This window comes from Python bivittatus, unplaced genomic scaffold (assembly GCF_059951505.1).
Source record: "Python bivittatus isolate LINGU-HERP-01145 unplaced genomic scaffold, Pbiv_v1 ctg000780_np1212, whole genome shotgun sequence".
NCBI lineage: Eukaryota > Metazoa > Chordata > Lepidosauria > Squamata > Pythonidae > Python > Python bivittatus.
The window spans coordinates 1821465-1841024 of record NW_028277108.1 but is presented as its reverse complement, the minus strand read 5'-3'; the positions used below and the strand labels follow the sequence as shown (position 1 = coordinate 1841024).

General features: G+C 37.0%; 1 protein-coding gene across 6 annotated transcripts in view; it reads left to right on the top strand.

The window, feature by feature from the left end:
- Positions 1 to 17794, top strand: part of IDE (insulin degrading enzyme) — a 98169-nt gene extending 80375 nt beyond the window's left edge. For all 6 annotated transcript variants that reach the window (XM_088128987.1, XM_088128989.1, XM_088128988.1 and 3 more), the window contains 7 exons: positions 144 to 255; positions 956 to 1123; positions 5843 to 6115; positions 7101 to 7162; positions 9203 to 9275; positions 10923 to 10990; positions 12937 to 17794. In XM_088128987.1, the coding sequence (XP_087985113.1) occupies positions 144 to 255; positions 956 to 1123; positions 5843 to 6115; positions 7101 to 7162; positions 9203 to 9275; positions 10923 to 10990; positions 12937 to 13032 (852 nt within the window). In that variant the 3' untranslated portion in view covers positions 13033 to 17794. The remainder of the gene's footprint in view (positions 1 to 143; positions 256 to 955; positions 1124 to 5842; positions 6116 to 7100; positions 7163 to 9202; positions 9276 to 10922; positions 10991 to 12936) is intronic.
- The last annotated feature ends 1766 nt before the right edge of the window (positions 17795 to 19560 follow it).

Here is a 19560-nt window from a genome sequence, read left to right as displayed (position 1 = left end):
CTTAATATTTGCAGTGGAATATCTCCTTTTTCATTCCTAATTTTGCTGTTGCTGTCAAATCTGTTACCCTTCTGCATAGATGGTCGCAGACAAAGAATGACCACACAATGAATAAAATCTGCAATGAATTTCTTCTTTTCCAGGCCGCATTAGGGATTATGCAAATGGTTGAAGACACGCTCATTGAGCATGCTCATACAAAACCTCTGCTTCCCAGCCAGCTAGTAAGATACAGAGAAGTACAGCTGCCTGATAGTAAGTGGGCCTTCTGCTTATCAGCTATAAAATGCTTAATTTAAAGTTGAGTTTCATGGTGCAAATAGCTCAAAACAAATCAGGACAAATATGCCTTCAGCTATTTCTGTTTTTCAAAATTTATTTAATTTCAAGGTTGTATTGCAAATCTGTCAGAATTAACACCAACATGATTTGCTTCCATAAAAAAAAAATCTCAATCATGAGATTAATCTCTTTGTGTGCAGAATAAGAGGGGAATGATATTGTCACAGTCCAGCATGCTTAACCTGATAGTGGTGTATAATAGTGTGGTCATACTCATTTTGATAATGTGCAGATTGGAACTGCTGTATTCCTAGAGCTTCCTTGGCATTTGTTTGCAATATTGGTGTACCTGTTCAATTGATTCAGCTAGAAGGTGAAGTCTTCCACATATAGAATAAAAGAATATTTTTAGCTGGCACCTTGAGATGTGTTTAGACTGCTGATGCTAGAATTGTGATCAGTCTGTCTTTTTCCAAGCTGGTTGGGAATTCTGAAACTGGTAATTCATTTAGAAGATGCCAGGTTGCAGAAGGCTGAAATTAATATATTGGATTGTGTATTTATAATAAAAAGCGTTCTTTAATGCTGTACTTCGCTAGTCTACCCTAAATAGAATATAGGATTCTCCTTCAGCTAAAATTCCATTTGTTTTGCACTCTCCTCTTTTTCTTAGGAGGATGGTTCGTCTATCAACAGAGGAATGAAGTTCATAATAATTGTGGGATAGAAATATATTATCAAACAGATATGCAAAGCACTTCAGAGAATATGTTTTTGGAGCTCTTCTGTCAAATTATCTCAGAGCCTTGCTTTAATACTCTGCGCACTAAGGAACAATTAGGTGAGCTTTTGGTTGTGTGCGTGTCTCTCTCTTGAGATCAGTGTATATACTAAAGTAATTATGATAAGCTAATTTACTGTTTCAACTTTTCATTAAAAACTCCACCTATAGGAAAACAGATGGTTAAGAAACAAATGATTGGTAATCAACTATCTAGAGCTGTGCGGTTTATTCACTTAACTGATTTTTCTGCATTTGTGCAACACACAACACTGTAAACTAAAATATTATTGTGATTGGTTCTCAACAAAACTGAAAGAAATGGAGGCAGACAGATTCTCTGCACTAGATGCATTTTTAATCAGATTCTCACATTGCCAGATTCATAGCAGTCTTGCAGTCGATTACATTAAAAAAAAAATCAGTCCAAAGCCGATGTAAATTAAAACACCATGGTAAAGTAACAGTAAATTATCATAATAAAAATAAAACATACTAATAAACAAATAATAACTGATTGAACGCAAAATACCCTTTGGAAAAATTACATCTATACCTTAACTAGAAGGCAACCAATGTGGGGTCTAACCAAATCTTTAACGGCTACTGCTCCACAAACCAAGTAATGCCACTGAGAAGCAATGCTTTCAAGTTTCCACCTCTTCGCCTCATGGAAATGGGCGGTTTCTCTTGGGATCCTCTTACCAGGTGGTTTGATTCCTGTTGGAGGAGGCAATCCTGTATGCACCTAGGTACCAAGCCATAAAGACTTTATAGGTTATAATCAGTGCATTGGATTGAATTTGGAGGCCTACTAGTAGCTAACACAGGACCTACAGCACACTTGTAAAATGCTTGTTGTGATGAATGCACACAAGGTCAAGTGTGGTTTCCAGTGGTCTTCAGTACAGCCCCATGTGAAGTGCATAGTAGCCCAGATAAGTAGTGATGTGGGTGTGAGTCACTGTTCTAAGATCCTCTTGTTCTGGATTAGGACTGACTGCAACATGAGCTGAAATTAGCAAAGACCCTGCTGGCCACAGCCTTCATCTGCCCATCTGAAAGTAGCCACCAGTCTAGAAGGACCCCAAAGTCATGGACCTGCTCCCTTGGGTTTAGTGCTTCCCTCTTGAAAGAAATCACGGGTTGACAAAGATGAGATCTGGTAAACCCCTGGATGGAAGGCCATTAGACAGCCTGAGTCAAGGTGCTTAAAGCCTTGATTTATTTAGCAGCCACAGCAGCTCAGAGGGACAAAAGGACATGAAGGTTAAATACCATTTCTTTCCAAAAGTGCTCAGAGCAAGGAAGTAGAGTGAAAAACGGAGAGCAGCTTCAGGAGGATAAATTTAAGGAGCCCAACAAATAGAACAAGAATTTGAGATTGAAATCCTGAAAGGAAAGGGCTCTGTGAGTAATCTCTGGAAACATTCAGTGAAGGAGACGCTGAGTCAAATGGATGCATGCCGTAAAAAACAACAAGCAAATAAGAACCTGCCAGGATGAGAATCCTTGGAGAAAGGCCCCAGGCTTCAAGCCAGAATACCAAGTGGGAGGATTCCCAGCAGTAGAGTTATATGCTTGGGTAGCTTTTCTGTTAATAGGATTGCAGTTCCTCTCTCCCCTAATACACTTATATTCAAGCAGTTGTATTGTAGGAATGTATGGCTAAAGCAAACTATAACCAGAATGTAGTTAACTCTGTATGGAAACTGCTGAAACAATAAAAAGAACCTGAAAGTGCAATGTTGTGCATTGAGGATTTCTTCCCTTCAATATCATGGACAACAACAACAACAAAAGGGAGTTTTGAGATGCCAGCAGAAAGTAAAGAATGTGCAACTAGAGCAGTTCACTCAAGACTACAGGCTCACGGCAACCAAGAAAGAATATTATTAAAATAACTTCTGTCCTCAAAAAAGCATAAATTATGAAAAATCTCTTGAAAGCTTTGGAATAGAAAGGCATTTGAGTGCAGCTTTTCAAGATTGATCTTTGTATTATGTGTAAAAAATAATTGAAATTTATGCTGGTTTATTAAGAAAGGCAGGAATCTTATACAAATGAAGCTTTTTGTTTCTTGTGTTCATGGAGAAAAAATGTTGCTCGCCAATACTACAGAAAATACAAAAGCTGTTTGAAGCATTATACCTCTTATTACTTGATATTGCTAAGTTTCATAGTTGAGCTTCCTTCCTCAGTGGATACTAGCTTCAGGAAGAAATGGTATTTAAGAAAATGGTGTTTGTGATGTTTGCTTTTCCACCTCATGGCAAGTTGGTGGCTGTTTTTCCAGTGATATGAGACAATAACTATTGGCCATCTTGTCTGCATAAAGATCTCTAGTCTTACATCCGCTCATGTTTCTATTTTGTTGTCTTTACTTCTTAGTCCTACTACTGTGTATTCCTTTTTGTCAAGTCAACTGTTTTAAAAGTATTATTACTCTGAATAGGATGGAAGTTGGGAACCAAGCTTTAGAAGTTGTATAATAAGTTGCTCCCAGGAGTCCCATGCCTTCCCTTTGTGGATTTATGCTGGATTTAGAGAGGAAAAGGCTTGTTCCTGCATTTATCTAGGGCTGTGTTTTTCCTTACATGTAGAGTTAGGCTATTTTAATATGTAAATTACTATGGGAAACTAGTGCCTATTGATGTAAGTGTGAGTGTTGTTCCTAAACTTGGAGGTAATCTGGAATTCCTGGAATCTTATGGTCTAATAGTGTTATTAGAAAAGGGACCATAAGATTTTCACATCAGTTCTTGCTTGAAATATCAATTATTTTATTACTAATTGCATAATAGTTAAACAGTCAAGGTCCATATTGAGTCAGCAGATGATAGGTTCAAAGTGTTTGTTTTTCATTTTTGTAATGCAGCAGGCATTCCTGTAGTGCTTCTGTTCTTGGATGAATACAGAGCATTTGACAGTCTGGAATGGTGTTATCTTTTAAAGTACCTTGAAGAATGTGCTTTGGGAAAAATGATATAAACCTTGGAATATCTCTATGAAGCTTCATGAATACTATTCTCAATAGTAAGGAGTGCTAAACCAGTTGATTTGTGGAAAGACATTAGGCAGGGATATCCTTCTGCCTCCCTTTTTTGCAATTTCCCTAGCAAAAATTATCTGAAATCTGACTACAATAAAATTTCTATTAATGACAGTGAACATAGGATTAAGTGGTATGCAAATATTCTGATTTTCATTTAACCCAATAATTCCTGAAATTCTGCATATTCTTACTTCATTTAATTAAATAATTAGGATTCAGGATAAATAATAAATTGATTCTTTTCTGTATCAGTATCAATATGTTTACAGCAAAAAAAATCACAAGCTTTCAGGACGGAAGCTCCTCTTCAAATATCTTAATGTCAAAGAGTTTGGATAATTAGTGCCAAGAAATTATAACCCACTTGTGGAGGGGTGGGGGAGCTCTCATTATTAGATCTTAGTCAAACCAAGATCTGTCTCTGAGTTGGTGTCAAATATAATCACTTATGTCATATTTAATATCAAAATAAGAGGCTAACTAAATTTGAAGAATGTCATATAACTCCAAAAGAGGCCCTAAGGGTTTCCTTTTTGAAATGTATACATGGCTAGTGGCTGCTCAATTTTGCACATATTCAAGTTTAAAAACTATTTGAACAGTGATCTCTCCCATCTGGTTCTCAGCAGAAAGAGTCCTGAAATTAGCAGTCAATAGAAACTACTTTATCTCCTTTGCAGGAAACATAATTAAAACTAGTGGGTGACATTTAACATCAAATTACATTAAATACATCTGTTCCATCTAATGTTGAAGAGATTTTGAGACATTTGTTTCATTTCTGCATATGCCTTATCCATTTAGTTATAAAAAAAACTTGAGAAGGAGTCTTAGATACAGTTGCTTTAACTGGTCAGAACATTACATTTGGTAATGTGATGGCTCTCCTCTTTGTTAATAGTGAGTCTTTAATGTACCAAACATTAATCACTTGAAACAGCACAAATACTGGTTTGCATCCTCTTAGAAGACAATGGAAAATCTTAGATGGCAAGATGGGATGTCAAAGGTACAGAAATTGGATCTCTCCCAAAAAATTAACCTGTAGTATAAGAAAACAGAAATTTAAATCATAAAAAGATATTTGTGGAAGTATGGTCTCCTTTCATTTTATTTTTTAACATTAAGTGTAAGTAAGAAGATCCACCTGCAATTAACTATTGTTCTGGAAAACAATCTCCTAAAGTGGCATATTATTTTACCTCCAGACTTCCTTGTTCTTGTTTTTTCTGTTGTTGTTGTTGTTCAGTTGTTAAGTCGTGTCCGACTCTTCGTGACCCCATGAACCATATCGCGCCAGGCCTTCCTGTCCTTCACTGCCTCCCTGAGTTGGCTCAGTTTCATGCTCATTGCTTCAGTGATGCTATCTAACCATCTCATTCTCTGCCATCCTCTTCTCCTTTTGCCTTCAATCTTTCCCAGCATCAGGGTCTTTTCCAAGGAGTCCTCTCTTTGCATTAGGTGACCAAAGTATCTGAGCTTGAGCTTCATTATCAATCCTTCCAATGAGCAATCAGAGTTGATTTCCTTTAAGATTGTTTTTTCTATGTTTGTATTATTTTTAGATAATAGTTTGAATTCAATAACTGTTTTAAAAAGTCATGCTAAATGTTAAATTAAAAATTAAAGGTTTAAGAAAAGGAATTAATGCCTTTTTTCTCTTGGAAAAAAAAATAGGTAAGAGATTACAACTGCTAATATGCTGACTCCCCACTCCCTCACAGGTTACATTGTGTTCAGTGGTCCACGGAGGGCTAATGGTATCCAAGGTCTGCGGTTCATCATCCAGTCAGAAAAGCCCCCACACTACTTAGAGAGCAGGGTTGAAGCCTTTTTAAAAACCATGGAGAAATCCATAGAAGACATGTCAGAAGAAGCTTTCCAGAAACATATCCAGGCTTTAGCAATTCGCCGCCTTGACAAACCAAAGAAACTGTCTGCTGAGTGTGCAAAATATTGGGGAGAAATAATTTCCCAGCAATATAACTTTGATAGAGGTAAGAAAAAAAACAAGCCTACCATGAGCCAGTTGGAAACAAACATAATAGTTGAGATCAACTAAAATTCCCACCTTCCATGATAAAAATAACTCCTATTATACTTTTAATATTAGTGCCAATTTAAACACTGGAATGTTGCCTATTGGTATTTGTAGAATATTTTAACACTTGGAATATTGTGTACAATTCTGGCCCTGATAACTTTAAACGCATTACAGAAATCATGCAGAAAAGGATAGCTAGAATGATTAGAGGGCTGGAGCAGCTCCCGTATAGCAACTGGGGCTGTTTAGTATGGAATGAAGGGTAAAGAGAGACATGATAGAGGTTTATGAAATCATGCATGGCATAGAGAATGTGTATAGACTGAAGTGTTAGAATGCAAGATCAACCATGTAAGCCATTAAATTCTCTGCCAGCAGTTGTGGTAATGGGAGCCAATTTGGATGATTTTAAAAGGAAATTTTAAAAGGAAAAGGACGGGTTCATGAAGGATCAGGCTATTAGGGCTATACATTTTGATGGCTGTTTCTACCTTCTGAATCCTAGGGGGCATGACTTAAATACTAGCAGCTGGGGAGCAATAATGGAAGGAGACTATTGCTCTCCAGTCTGGGTTTATGAGCTTCCCAAATGCAAGCAGTTGGCTGCTGCAGGACACACAATGCTGGACTAGATGGGCCCGTGCCCTGATCCAGCAGGACTCTTCTTACATTATTTATGTTATGGACTATATCCGAAAGAATGATCTCATGACTCCTTATAGCCCATTATTTTTTATTGGTACAATAGTTGATGTTTACATTTGTGAAGGAGAATGGTGCTACCATACTCATTTTCTTGTTACAAGATTAAGAAAAATATTTCTTCATGTTGACATTATAGATTTGTTAGCTGTGGTTAAGTCCTGCAAACACTGTACTGCATGTACACCAAACTTGCATACTTTGTGCATACTTAATTTATTAACTTTGTTGCCCAGATAACATTGAAGTGGCATATCTCAAAACCCTTACTAAGGATGATATAGTGCATTTTTATAAGGTAAGTTGATCCAGGTTCTGGTTAAATTATTATTAAAAGAGATTTTTGTAATACTAAGGTATTTGATAGTTTTATAAAGATTGTGATATTAAAATATTGGCTTGCAAATTGTTCTAAGTACCGCTTGTAACACAGTATATTAACAGTTTTTTCACTGCTTCTCATCATTGTATAAGGGAAACGTACAACACATAAAATACAAAATGGCTTGTAGACAGATATATACCCAGGAAACACCCAATACCAAAAAATTAATTCCACACTTGAGATGACCCAATACTTGCCATTCAGATACTTAGTTTCCTAGTTGATAGATCTTTAATAAATGCTTTAAATGCTGCTTTTTTAAAGATCTTTAGCAACCAATGAGTCTGCTAAAAGGTCAGCTATTCAGCAAAGAAATCAATATTGGATGACATAATGTGTTTGGTACATTCAGAATACATTTTCCAAAGAAAGATTTGACAGAATAATTTGATCTGAAGGTGACATGGAATTTGCCTGTTTGTTTTTGTGATTTGCAGAGGTTGCTATAGTATATATTCTGTGAAAATAAAAACAGTAGTTATTAATGTGATAATTAATTGTGGGCTAATGTTCTAAAGAGAATCAAGTTCATTTGTGTCTTCTTTTTATAGGCCATTGTTATTCAGTTGTATTACTGGACCTCTGGCTATGTAATTTGTGGGGGGATTGCAGTTAACAGAATCTTGCAGTGAATTTGTTTTTGGCCTTAAAATGTTTAATGGTAGAAGGTATGCATCTACCCTCTTTGGAGTGAAAAAAGCCCAAAATTGTCTGGGCACTGCTGTTGGCTTTGGCAGAAATGCCAAATTTAAAAGAAACATTCTAATTTGGTCCCACCAAGCTTATGCCAGTTTAAAAGATAAAACTTGATGAATTTTATGATTTCAAATTAGCCATTGATGTTTGTAGCAACTAGGTTTTCCCAAGAAAGCCATAATTTTGGTTTTACGAGTGATTGATTGTAGGTCCTCCCTTCCATTATGGCCTGCAGACTTTTCCTATGAGCAAAAGAATTGCTCCACCATCGTCATATTATAGCTGACTGCCTGTCACTAAGTTTAGGAAGTTGGAATTTCTTTTTGGTTAAAGTAGTTACCACTGAACTCACATAGATAATGGACAACAGGGGGCTAGAATACAATCCTGTTTCAGTCCGTGACGGATTGGAATGTCTGCAGTAAGGTGGCCAAATCTATCACATCTAACCTGGGTGACTATTTTCATACAGCATCCTGATTTTATACTGGAAAACTATTTATTTAACCTTATTTGTCCACCACAGAGTAGAGCCATTTCTTGGCTCACTTCAGCCTCTTACACTTGGTAGTACTTGAGGTACAGTAGGATCCCATTCACCAAAAGATGCTGTCTTTGAGGCCGGAATGAACCTGAAACTCTTTCGCATGTATTTTTTGGTTGTCCTTTCTTACACCAGTGTACATGCAGAAATACCCTTGCCACTTTTTGACAAAAGCTCATTTTTTTTAATGAGGGAGAGTCTGTCTATGTCCTGCTCACAGACCAGAACCCCACCATCAGCAATTGAATTGCTAATTTTCTCTCTACAGCAACTTCCACAGGAAGACATAAGATGACCTTATCTTGGAATGATGATATAATGAAGACTCTTCACTCTCTTATTTTATTGTATTTCTAATTTATCCTATTTTTATTTTATCTTATGTTTTACACTGTTATTTTATTCAAGTTCTCCCTTACTCTGGTTTTAAGTCTATTTTTTTCTGGTTTTATATTAGTGTTATACTGTTTTAGTTGTATTTGGTTGTTGTTTCTTTTTCTTTTTTACCTGGCTGTTCATTGAACATAGTCAAATTGATTTGATTTGATTTGATCTGATTTGATTTAGCATTAATATTTTCCAAATATCCTTGCTGCATGGTGTAGTTTGTTTAGCTCAGGAAAGCTTGCATGACTTCTTCACATTGCAAAGGTTGAAATGGAATTTTTTCTTGCTTTTATTTGAATAACTAACCCTGATTTATTTATGTGTAGGAAATGTTGTCAGTAGATGCCCAAAGAAGGCACAAAATATCGGTCCATGTACTAGCAAGGGAAATGGATTCCTGTAAGTACTAAATGCATGTATTTCCTCGCAAATAATTTTTGTTCAAGTTGGCCCATAAAGACCGTTGAGTGCAGAGCAAATATGTTGTCCTGCAAAACTAAATTCTGGAAGAATTTTTATGACCTTCAGTGGATGAATAGAAATAATTCGTTAATTTACATGAATGACACTTAAACAAATTATTGACCAATACTTTTTTTTTATAACTTTATTAAATTTTAAAACCAGAAAGATAAAAACTAACAAGAACTAATAATCAAGAAAAAGAATAGAAGAAAAGGAAAAATAAAGAGAAAAAAGGAGAGCAGAAGTGCAGAAAGATAAGAAAAAGGAACAAATACAAAAAAAAGAATGACTTATTTTACAGCAGATATAAGTAAAACTTACATTAAATTCTTACTCTAGGATTACAACTTAACATCCATTTTTTCTATAATCTGTTAATTTTACTAATCATCAAATCCATACTTTCATTTTTTTTCTGTTTCCCGCAAAAAGTCCAAAAGGGAAATTATTGACCAATATTGAACCAACCAAATGTAATAAAATACACCAGTTACAATGCATTTACATACATGGAAATAACTAACAATAAGATGAAGTAGCAACCACATTTTGTAGAATTACTACTGCCCAAGTTAGATCAGCTGTGATCTGTTGTAGCTAGGTTTGTTGTTATTAGTGGTAAATCCTGCAGAGTGCTGATGCAGGAGTTTCTGTAGAAGTCAAAATAGAATAGGACATACCAGTGATTCAACAGCACCCTTGAAAAGTGCTCATGGTAAGAGGTCAAATCACACTAGCATGAATGGCCTAGCATATTTATGAACTGTGAATTGCTGGTTGAAAACAGTTTTCTAGAGGTTCCCAGCTCTACCTTTGTAGAAATTCAGTTTGGGATTTCGTGTCCAAAATACTTTCCTTAAGTTTTGCCACGATCTGCTCATAACTCAAAGCCGACAACAGATGAGGGAAATATCCAAGGACTGTATTGACAACAGTACCCCATTGCCAGGAAGTTCAGTAGTGCAAGATTGTAGTAAGAAATTTAACTTTAGCCAATAATAGACGATGCTTATCCATACCTTAGTGTGTACCTTATTCAGTCCTGCTTCTATGTGGAGTGCCATAATAGGAGTATACTGAGAATCTGGAACAGCTTCCTTAGAAATGTGGATTGAACCACCTCAAATTTAGCAAAACTGATGCATGGCATTAGCTGTAGAGGAGTTGTGCCTTGGCTTCAAATAACTTTAGAGCTGCTGTATTCTGCATCTCTGGAATAGAAGATAAGCTTTTGGGGAATTTTAATGAAGCATGAGTAATAAGAACGTCCTGTAGGCTGGAAGACAACACCTAACTATTTGAAGCAGACCATCTGCTCAAAACCCCTTAATGCCTCAGGCCCACTTTAATTTTTGTTTTCTCAAAGTTGATCTGAGTGACTGATCACTTCAGAAGCGGGCCAATGCTTTTAGTGCTCCCTTAGATTTACATGGATACCGGACATACGTTAGTCTGTGATAAAACAATTGTAGCATCTATATGTAATTTCCAAGGAAGTAACTCGCTTCTTTTGTCCTTTTAATATTTGTGTGTGGAGTTATTTATTAGTCTTAAAAATATTTTATTATTATTCTTAAATAGGCCCTGTTGTAGGAGAGTTTCCATGCCAAAATGATGTAAGTCTAACACCAGCACCACCACTTCCACAGGTAAAAAGGATATTTTCATTACTATTTCTAAAAGAGCAATGCCCAAGATATCCAGTTTGATTATTATATTATGCGTGAGCCTGGCCTTCTGCATGTTTACTCACAGATTTCAGCCTGCTCAGTTGATGTACACAACTGCATTCTATCTTCCAAAAAACAAGTGTCCCTTAACTATATTTTGTTTTGTCTTCTTATTTTCTGTTCAAATCACTAAGAGAATAGGGGCTTTTTCAGTTGTAAATAAATTGTTCATTGAAAGTTCTAAGCACTTTTGCCAGGAATAGTGCTCTTCATGGTTGTAAGCTAGTATAGAAAACCCAGTAGTGCCCATCGAACTGGAATGGATCAATTTATACTCCAGTACCAAAAAAGTGCAGTTCTAAATAATGTTTAAATTACTAAACAGTTGCGTTTATCTAACATGCTAATAAGTTAATGCTCAAGATTTTGCAATCCAGACTTCAACAATATTTGAAACAGGAACTGTGAGATATACAAGTTGGGTTCAGAAGAGACAGGGGCGCCCAGGATCACATTGCAAATCACCAGTGGATAATGGAAAAGGCAAGAGAGTTCCAAAAGAACATCTACTTTTGCTTGATGGATTATATAGAGGCTTGTGATTATATAGACCACAACAAATTGTGGATAGGCCTTAAAAAAGTGCACCATGCTATCTGCCTACAGAAGAATATTTATGATGAACAAGAGAAGCAATTAGAACAGAATATGCACCAACTAAATGAATCAAAATTGGGAAAGGAGAGTGTCAAGGCTGTATACTGTTCCTATATTTATTTGACACAAACAGAATATATCATGAAGAAATAGAATCTGCAATTGAACTTGAATCAACAACATCAGATGTGCTAATAATGATAACCTCTGTGATGGCTGGAAACAAGGAAGACATACTGATTCTCTTGTTGAAGGTAATAAAAAGGCAGTGCAAAAACTGGTTTGCCACTCAGTATTAAAAGAGGAGACGACAACTAAGATTATGTCAACAGCAAGTGCAAATTGCAAAGAAGAAGTTGAAGGAGTAACAGACTTTTGAAGCCCCGAAAGATTCAGCATTCAGTACCAGATGAGGTAAAAACAGAGTGCTCACTAGAAACACTCTGGGAAGGCAATAGTCATTGAAGAGAACTATGGAAAAATGGAAGGCAATCAAAAAAGAGGATGTTAGAAGACAATTTGATTCAGTATTATCACTAATGGACAGAAGCATGAACTCAGAGAACCCCAAGAAGCAGTTCCTGCCAGACAATCTTGGCAAAATGTTGATCAGATTGCCAAAATGTAGAAGCAACTGAAGAAAAGCAACAATAAAACAGCCTATTTACACTGATTAGGTAACTGAGTATATGACGGTACTATGGCTATTATACAGGCAACAATGTATACTCCTAAAACAAGTTAATATCATAGGCATTTTTGCCTTAATTGAACACTTGTTCAGATTTCAGTGTGTGTAAAATCTCTTTTTGAGCCTTTGCTTTTTAATTCACCCAAATGCTGGTAGTTGGCTTCTCGGTTCTAAACTGTCAGCCTAGTAACAGTTATGCAGAGAAGGGAATCTAAAGACATCCATAATTCACCTTTTCTTGAGCTGATTTCCTGGTCAATTCAAGCCCATCATTTAAGAGCAATGTAGCACTTTTTACATAGATCTTAACTTCACTCACATAGATACCTAGAGTTTATTTGTCCATGGACTACCTCATTGTTGTATTGAGCTTTGATACGATATGATACTGTACAATCCTATGTCAGAAGGGTTGGGTCCAAGTCTGATTTCTGGGTTTGTTTGTTTTTTAGTGACTGTTTTGCAGTTCAGATTTGTGACTTTTTCAGCTTTCTGTGATACTGTCTATCTTATATAGCATATCAGTACAAACATGCTTGGTTCTCAATGGCTATCTTTCTAAAATGTTTGTTTACAGCCAGCTGTGATTGAAAACATAACCGAGTTCAAGCGCAGTCTACCACTCTTTCCTCTGGTGAAACCTCATATCAATTTCATGGCCGCAAAACTGTGAAGAATTTTGCTGGATGAAGAATTGGAAGCGGATCAATATGCCTTCAGTGGCATTGTATAATGAACAAACTTCTTAACCTTTAGGACAAACGATCCAGGATTCCTGATTCCTTCTCGGTTCATTCAGCATCAATGGTGCAATAGGGATACAGCAAGTTAAGCAAGTATGCTGTAGTCATGCGTTATATTTGTCATAGAGCCACTACTGGAAACTAAAATTAAGTGGTATATATAAAGATCTGTGTAGGTAAATGGTATATTTTACAATAATGTGGCCCTTTAAAAGTTCAGTTTGCATGGATTGTGAAGAAGTTTCCATAACAGTCTGATCTTCATTTGCAGGTTATTGCTTTTCTTTAAGATCAACCGTTTTGGAAGCTTATTTTATTAGACAAGGAACAAAATATTATTAAAAGGCCACATTGATGTTTTTAAAGGAAGCATGGAGTGATACCATTTAAAAAAAAAAAAAAGATTCTCAGAAGCAGCCATTTAGATTCTATGTAAAAATCAGTGGAAAAGAGGAGTAAAAAATTAACAAATATCTTTGAAGAGTTATTAGATATGTCAACATAGTTTTAATCTTTATACCTGTTTGAGGACATTTTATATACAGACTAGTAAAATGCTGGAAACACTTGGGTAGCCATGTTTTCCTTACCAAGAGTGTTACCACCTTACATTTATAATCTCTGCATTTTCTTAGGGTTGCACTGATAATGTTTCTTTGACCTATAAATAAAATTACTTTGGGAATTCTTTTCTTCCAGTTGTCATGTACTGTTTTAGGAGATTTGTGTACTGTATGTCTTGTTAAAAGGCTATCAGTAATTTTTGATAGGTGTTTAAACTCTGGGCAAACACTTCTCCTTTACCAGAAACTCACAATTTCATATTTGCCTGGATCCCCTGAACACTGTTTGAATGTCCAGAGTGTGGCCACCTAGCATGAGCAGCCCTGAGACACACCCCGCCTGCACCTTCCTCAGTTCACTAAGGCTTGTTAAGGGTTCTCATGCCACACAGTCATCTTTCGCAGGCTAGTTCTTTGAAGTGGGGACTGATACACGGTTACAGAGTTCATGCACATCAGCAGTAAATATCAGCCTAATGATGCAACGTCAAGTTGAACTTTCCCCAGTCACTTGTCTGCCTGAAAGATTTCAGTATTTTAAATGCAATCTAAATTATTCTTAGCCTGCATCACTTTTATGTGACACTTCAGGCGTCTGAAACGCAGTAATAGCACAATATGATACACTAGTTATGATTCAGAGTAGCAAACTTGGGCCAATTGATTTTGAGGAATACAGCACAAACGAGAGATACTTGTGCAAAATAAACATGGAAACAAGTATAAACTTAATATTTTAATTGTCAAACTAAAAAATCATTTAATCAAGCCATTGAAGGTTATGTCACTAAAAGCACATGGAGAAAGACCAGGGCTCAGAAGTAAAAAGGCATTTGCATTTCCAATGGTAATATGTTGTTGCAGTTCTTACTAAGTTTTCAAGTTCATTCCCCTGATTCTAGTACTAAACATTTAGACATGAGGGCCTTACACTCAAATATTATAGGTTTTAAAAGATGAGAGTGGAATGTGGGTGTTGTGGTTACACCACACATATGTTTTTGTTATGATTAATTCCATTGATGCCTTGTTGATTGTAAAACGTATGTTGCATCTTCTGGAAGAGAGAATATGTAGAGTAGTTTACATTAAGGTAGAAAAACAACTGAAGAGAGAACATAGAATTAACTGAAGTGCTATATAATTATTGTATTTCACCTTGATTAGTTAACTTAAAGAACGACAGCATATTTTTACATTATGTACTTGAAGGACTGAAAGGCAATCTTTCATGGCTCAGAAGTTCATTGTTTTGTTACTCCAGAAGATGTATTTTTCAACACATAGACAAGATTGGAGCATTGTCACTTAATATCATAACAAACTGAAAACTGATCTGATGGCACGGGTCAAATGGTCCCTTCACACTATCACAAATGGCATTGTTTGTTGGAGCTGTGTAGAGGGTTGTGTGGTGCTTTGAAATCCACTGGCAAGAGGTGCTTTGGCATATGTGGGAATGTGAACACAGTGCTGCTTGCCATTTATTAGAGCAATGGTGTCTTTTCCCAGGATTGCCTGGCTACTATGGGGAGGCTTCTTCTGCAACGGCAGAAACTTGGAAACAGAGATGGCTGTCTAAATGAGACACTGGCAGGTTTTGCATTCATGCTCCCATGTGTTCCAAAGCACCTTTTCCAAATTGAGTCTGAAACATTGCCCCACGCTTGGTGGGGGCACTTACTTTGAACTTGCATGTTGTTGTATAAATATGCCTTGATGCTGAGGTATATATATGTACAGGACTCCCCACCTTTTCTTTTTGACCAAGTGGTAGATTTGGAATTTTAAGAACATGTAATAGTTCTTTAAATGCCTGCTGGGGGGCTTGCCAGTTGCAAAGCATTGATTTACCAAGAAGCTTTTTGACACCTGCCACTCTTGCTTACGTTTGTCCTTTTTCTGGGAAGGTGGGCACACTGACAAACCAAATTAATTTACACAGTCATAACCTTCAAGATGAAGTATTCTTGGACCTAAATCTGATGCTGGAGATTAGCATTTGCTTTGCAGCATGCTAGTTTCTTATTTTTCAATTAAAAGATGCAAAAAGCAAAGTGTCCATTGACATGTTGACACTCCTGCCTGCCATCTTGGGGACCCCACATGTATGGAATCAAAAGTTGAGATTAAATCTGTAGAAGAATTGTCCCAATTATCCAATGAGCAATGCTTAAAATAATTGCATCCAATTCTTTTTATTCATTAAACATGAAAAACATGCAACAATATATATGGCAAAGTCTATATAAAAGATTTCTCTTTTTATAGTTTTCTTCCAAAGCTTAACATCCTCTGGATGTGTTAATACTACAGTATAACTCTTAGGATTCCCAGACAGCTTTGGTGATGCTTACTGAAAATTCTGACAATCCTAGTACTAACACATCTGGAAAGTGCCAGATGGTTGGGAGGCTGTCCTAGAATGACAGCACAAATTTGCACAGGTTCCTTGTGGCTAGGGTTAGTTCTGGTCACATCTTAAGAAAGGATGGGCAACTTAGTGCCTATTGAGTTCTACATTGCAATTAAGAGTCCCTAAAACACCTTTAATTTCGGCCCTCGTGGGGATTCCCATCTGCTGAAACTGTTTCAGCTGGAAGGAGAGATGCTATCATTTGAGCTTGAGTAATGTTTACTGTGTCCCTCCAAACTATCAGAGGTCTTCATTCATCTTGTCCCATTTCTTAATAGTATGAAAATGCTACTTTGAATTTGGGGGAACAAAGCAAACTGATTAAAACTGTATGCTACTTTACAGAGATGTTGCCATCTGTCTGCAAGAAACAGACACACACAAATATTTTTTCATACATTTATCTATCCAATAATTACCTTCACCTCTTGTCTCCACATATGCCTAATAGATTTGTCTTTGCACAACACCTTCACATTTAGTTAAAATTATATGTACTGTCTGAGGTTTTTTAAAGATAGAAATGCATACTATAAATTTAAGATGAGGGTAGGGGAGTATTTAAGCTTGCACAGCAGTCAAGAAATCCTGCAATGAAAATAAGATTCTGGTATAGAAAATAGTTCCTAATGTATCTCAAGTATTTTAAAACATTACAGTTATTACTTCCGTACTCATACAAGTTTACTCCCTTTGTAATAAACCATATATTTATATTGCAAGCATGAGAAAAGCATAGAAATGCACTTTTATCACAAATATAGCACTGGTTGTATGCAAGTTAGATACAGGTGATGATCCTTATCACGACACTAAATATTGGGGCTGAAGTTATAACATGGACAAAGCATCTTTTGTTCTGACATAACATTGGCAGGGTGCATGTCAGAGTTCAGACTAAATTTTAAGTTTGGAAGTACTCAATCTGGAATCCTTGGCAGGAATGCCTGAGAGATTCATCTATAAATGCGAAGTGCTGGTCATTGTACATACAGAGGCTGGCTGATTTGTCCCTCAGCAGCCACCGTTTCTGCCTGATAGAAGTCCCCCCTTAAAAATCATTTCTAACTTTGGAGGAGGCTGTCGATTGAGGGATGCTGGAAAGTGGTGTGTGTCACCTGATTGATATTTATTTATTGGATTTTTACTCAGTTACAGAACAGTGAGGAGTATGGCCCCTTCAAAATATTACTGAACTGTGTTTCCTTTATCCCTTATCTTTGGCCATGCTGACTCTGCTCCTGAGAATTGTAGTTCAGTTATATCTGGAAAGCCACATGGACTGGGTTCTAGCCAAAGGTATAATAAAATAGCAGTGGCGGAATTAGGACTATTCTAAAAGGTAATGACTTTGACATGCCAACGTAGTAGGAGCAGACCGTACTCCTTAGTAGGTATTTAATTTTAAGTGTTCTCCAGCATTTTATAGTTTGCGTTTGATAAAACAATGCAGTTTGATAACTCAGGCATTCAGTGGATTCTCTCTAGTAGATCCAAAGCTGCAGTGTCAACAAGCAATAACAAATTACTTTAGTTATACTGTTAATCAGTTCTAGTGCTCGTTAACAAAATGTATGTAACCAGAAATAATGACTAAATTACTGTAATTTTTGCAAGTGCTGTTTTAAAAACTTGATTTAGAATCCGGGTGCATGCTGACACAGTATGGCGGAGTGTTTGTCATACTCTTGATAATAAACAATCTGAATATCTTGTCTGGGTTTCTTACATTGTTTTGTATTAATTGCAATGATGCGGCTGATTTGTTGGGCTGAGGCCATTTCAGGAATACAGGAGATGATACTAAGGGTTTTCTAATTATGCCAGTTTTAACTAATAATGTGTTAATGGTTGCATTAGCTGCTTTCCAAAACACACACTTTGGGAACATTTTTTGGCTGGGCTCACACTGTGGCCCTAAACTATGCTTAACTTGTGGTTCCATATTTCATAAAAACACTACCAGCAACAGAGCAATCTAAGATTAAAGTGCTGTATCTTTTTCATTACTTGGTTAGAAAAATCTGCTTTGAGTTTGCCGGCTGTTGGAGTTTGAATGTATATCAAAGGAGGTCTCTATTCCTGTTACCCAGTTTTTTTTTTTTTTTAATAAATATGTGTTCTTTTTCCCCTAGAGCTGAATTGTGTCAGAGAATAGATATAACTTGGGTGTTGTCCTCCATGAGCAAACAAATGTTCAGATTAAAAAAACGACATCATGATGATACAAAGGTTAAGGCACATACACCCACGCAAATAAACCAAATGGTAGAGTCAAGATATGAACTGCAATTTGATCTTTCAGAGCTTGCTTTCTTTCATTTTATTTTGGGAGGGATGAGTTTGTGCAGAGGCCCTCCCCGCCATGCCCCTTTGAGCAGGAGCCAGGAGTCTAGGAGGACCCCCGAATTGCACCCCACTTCTATCTGAAGGATGCTACCCCGTCCAAACACCTTCAGAAACCCTCTGGCTAGCTGCAGTTCAAGCATCAAGGATGACATGTCCCACTCCTCACTTTTTCTCCTTAATTCTTCCATCCAATTGAAATACTGTCAGTATGATTCTCAGGTTGGGTTTTCAAAGCAAAGCAATAAAATTAAGATTTTCAAACAGTTGGAATTTAAATACTTCACTTCTTGACCTAAATAAATGATTAAATGAAGTGAATCCCAATCATTCTTTCCAGGTAAGTGAGGCTCTATACAATAAAATATTCTAAATCGCTCTCTCCCAAGCAAGTGGGAATCCTGAATGCTCTAGTCTCAGTCCATCCGAGGGGAGCTAAAGTTCCCATAATGACCTTGACTTCACTGAGTATCATACACGTACTAGAGTGTTCTGTGCAAAAATGGGAGGCTGCAAATTCTCAAGCCACAGAAGCAAGACACTGAAAGGGAAACGTGCTACATGCCGTATTAGCTGTGCTCTGCATTAGAAGAGGGGTCTTGACTGTCCCGCATCTTCAGGGGCTGTAAAGAGTGGAGTCTGTCAGTTGACTAGCTGGCTGGGGTCTGACAGGTGGACGTGCTTTTTTGCTCAATATGGTTTCTGCAGATTGAGAAGCCATATTTGGGATCAGTGGCTTGTTGTTTAGTCGTTAAGTCGTGTCCGACTCTTCGTGACCCCATGAACCATATTGCGCCAGGCCTTCCTGTCCTTCACTGCCTCCCTGAGTTTGCTCAGTTTCATGCTCATTGCTTCAGTGATGCTATCTAACCATCTCATCCTCTGCCGTCCTCTTCTCCTTTTGCCTTCAATCTTTCCCAGCATCAGGGTCTTCTCCAAAGAGATCTCTCTTCGCATTAGGTGACCAAAATATCTGAGCTTGAGCTTCATTATCGATCCTTCCAATGAGCAATCAGGGTTGATTTCCTTTAAGATTGACTGGTTTGACCTCCTAGCAGTCCAGGGGACTCTCAAGAGTCTTCTCCAGCACCACAGTTCAAAGGCATCAATTCTTCGGCGCTCGGCCTTTTTAT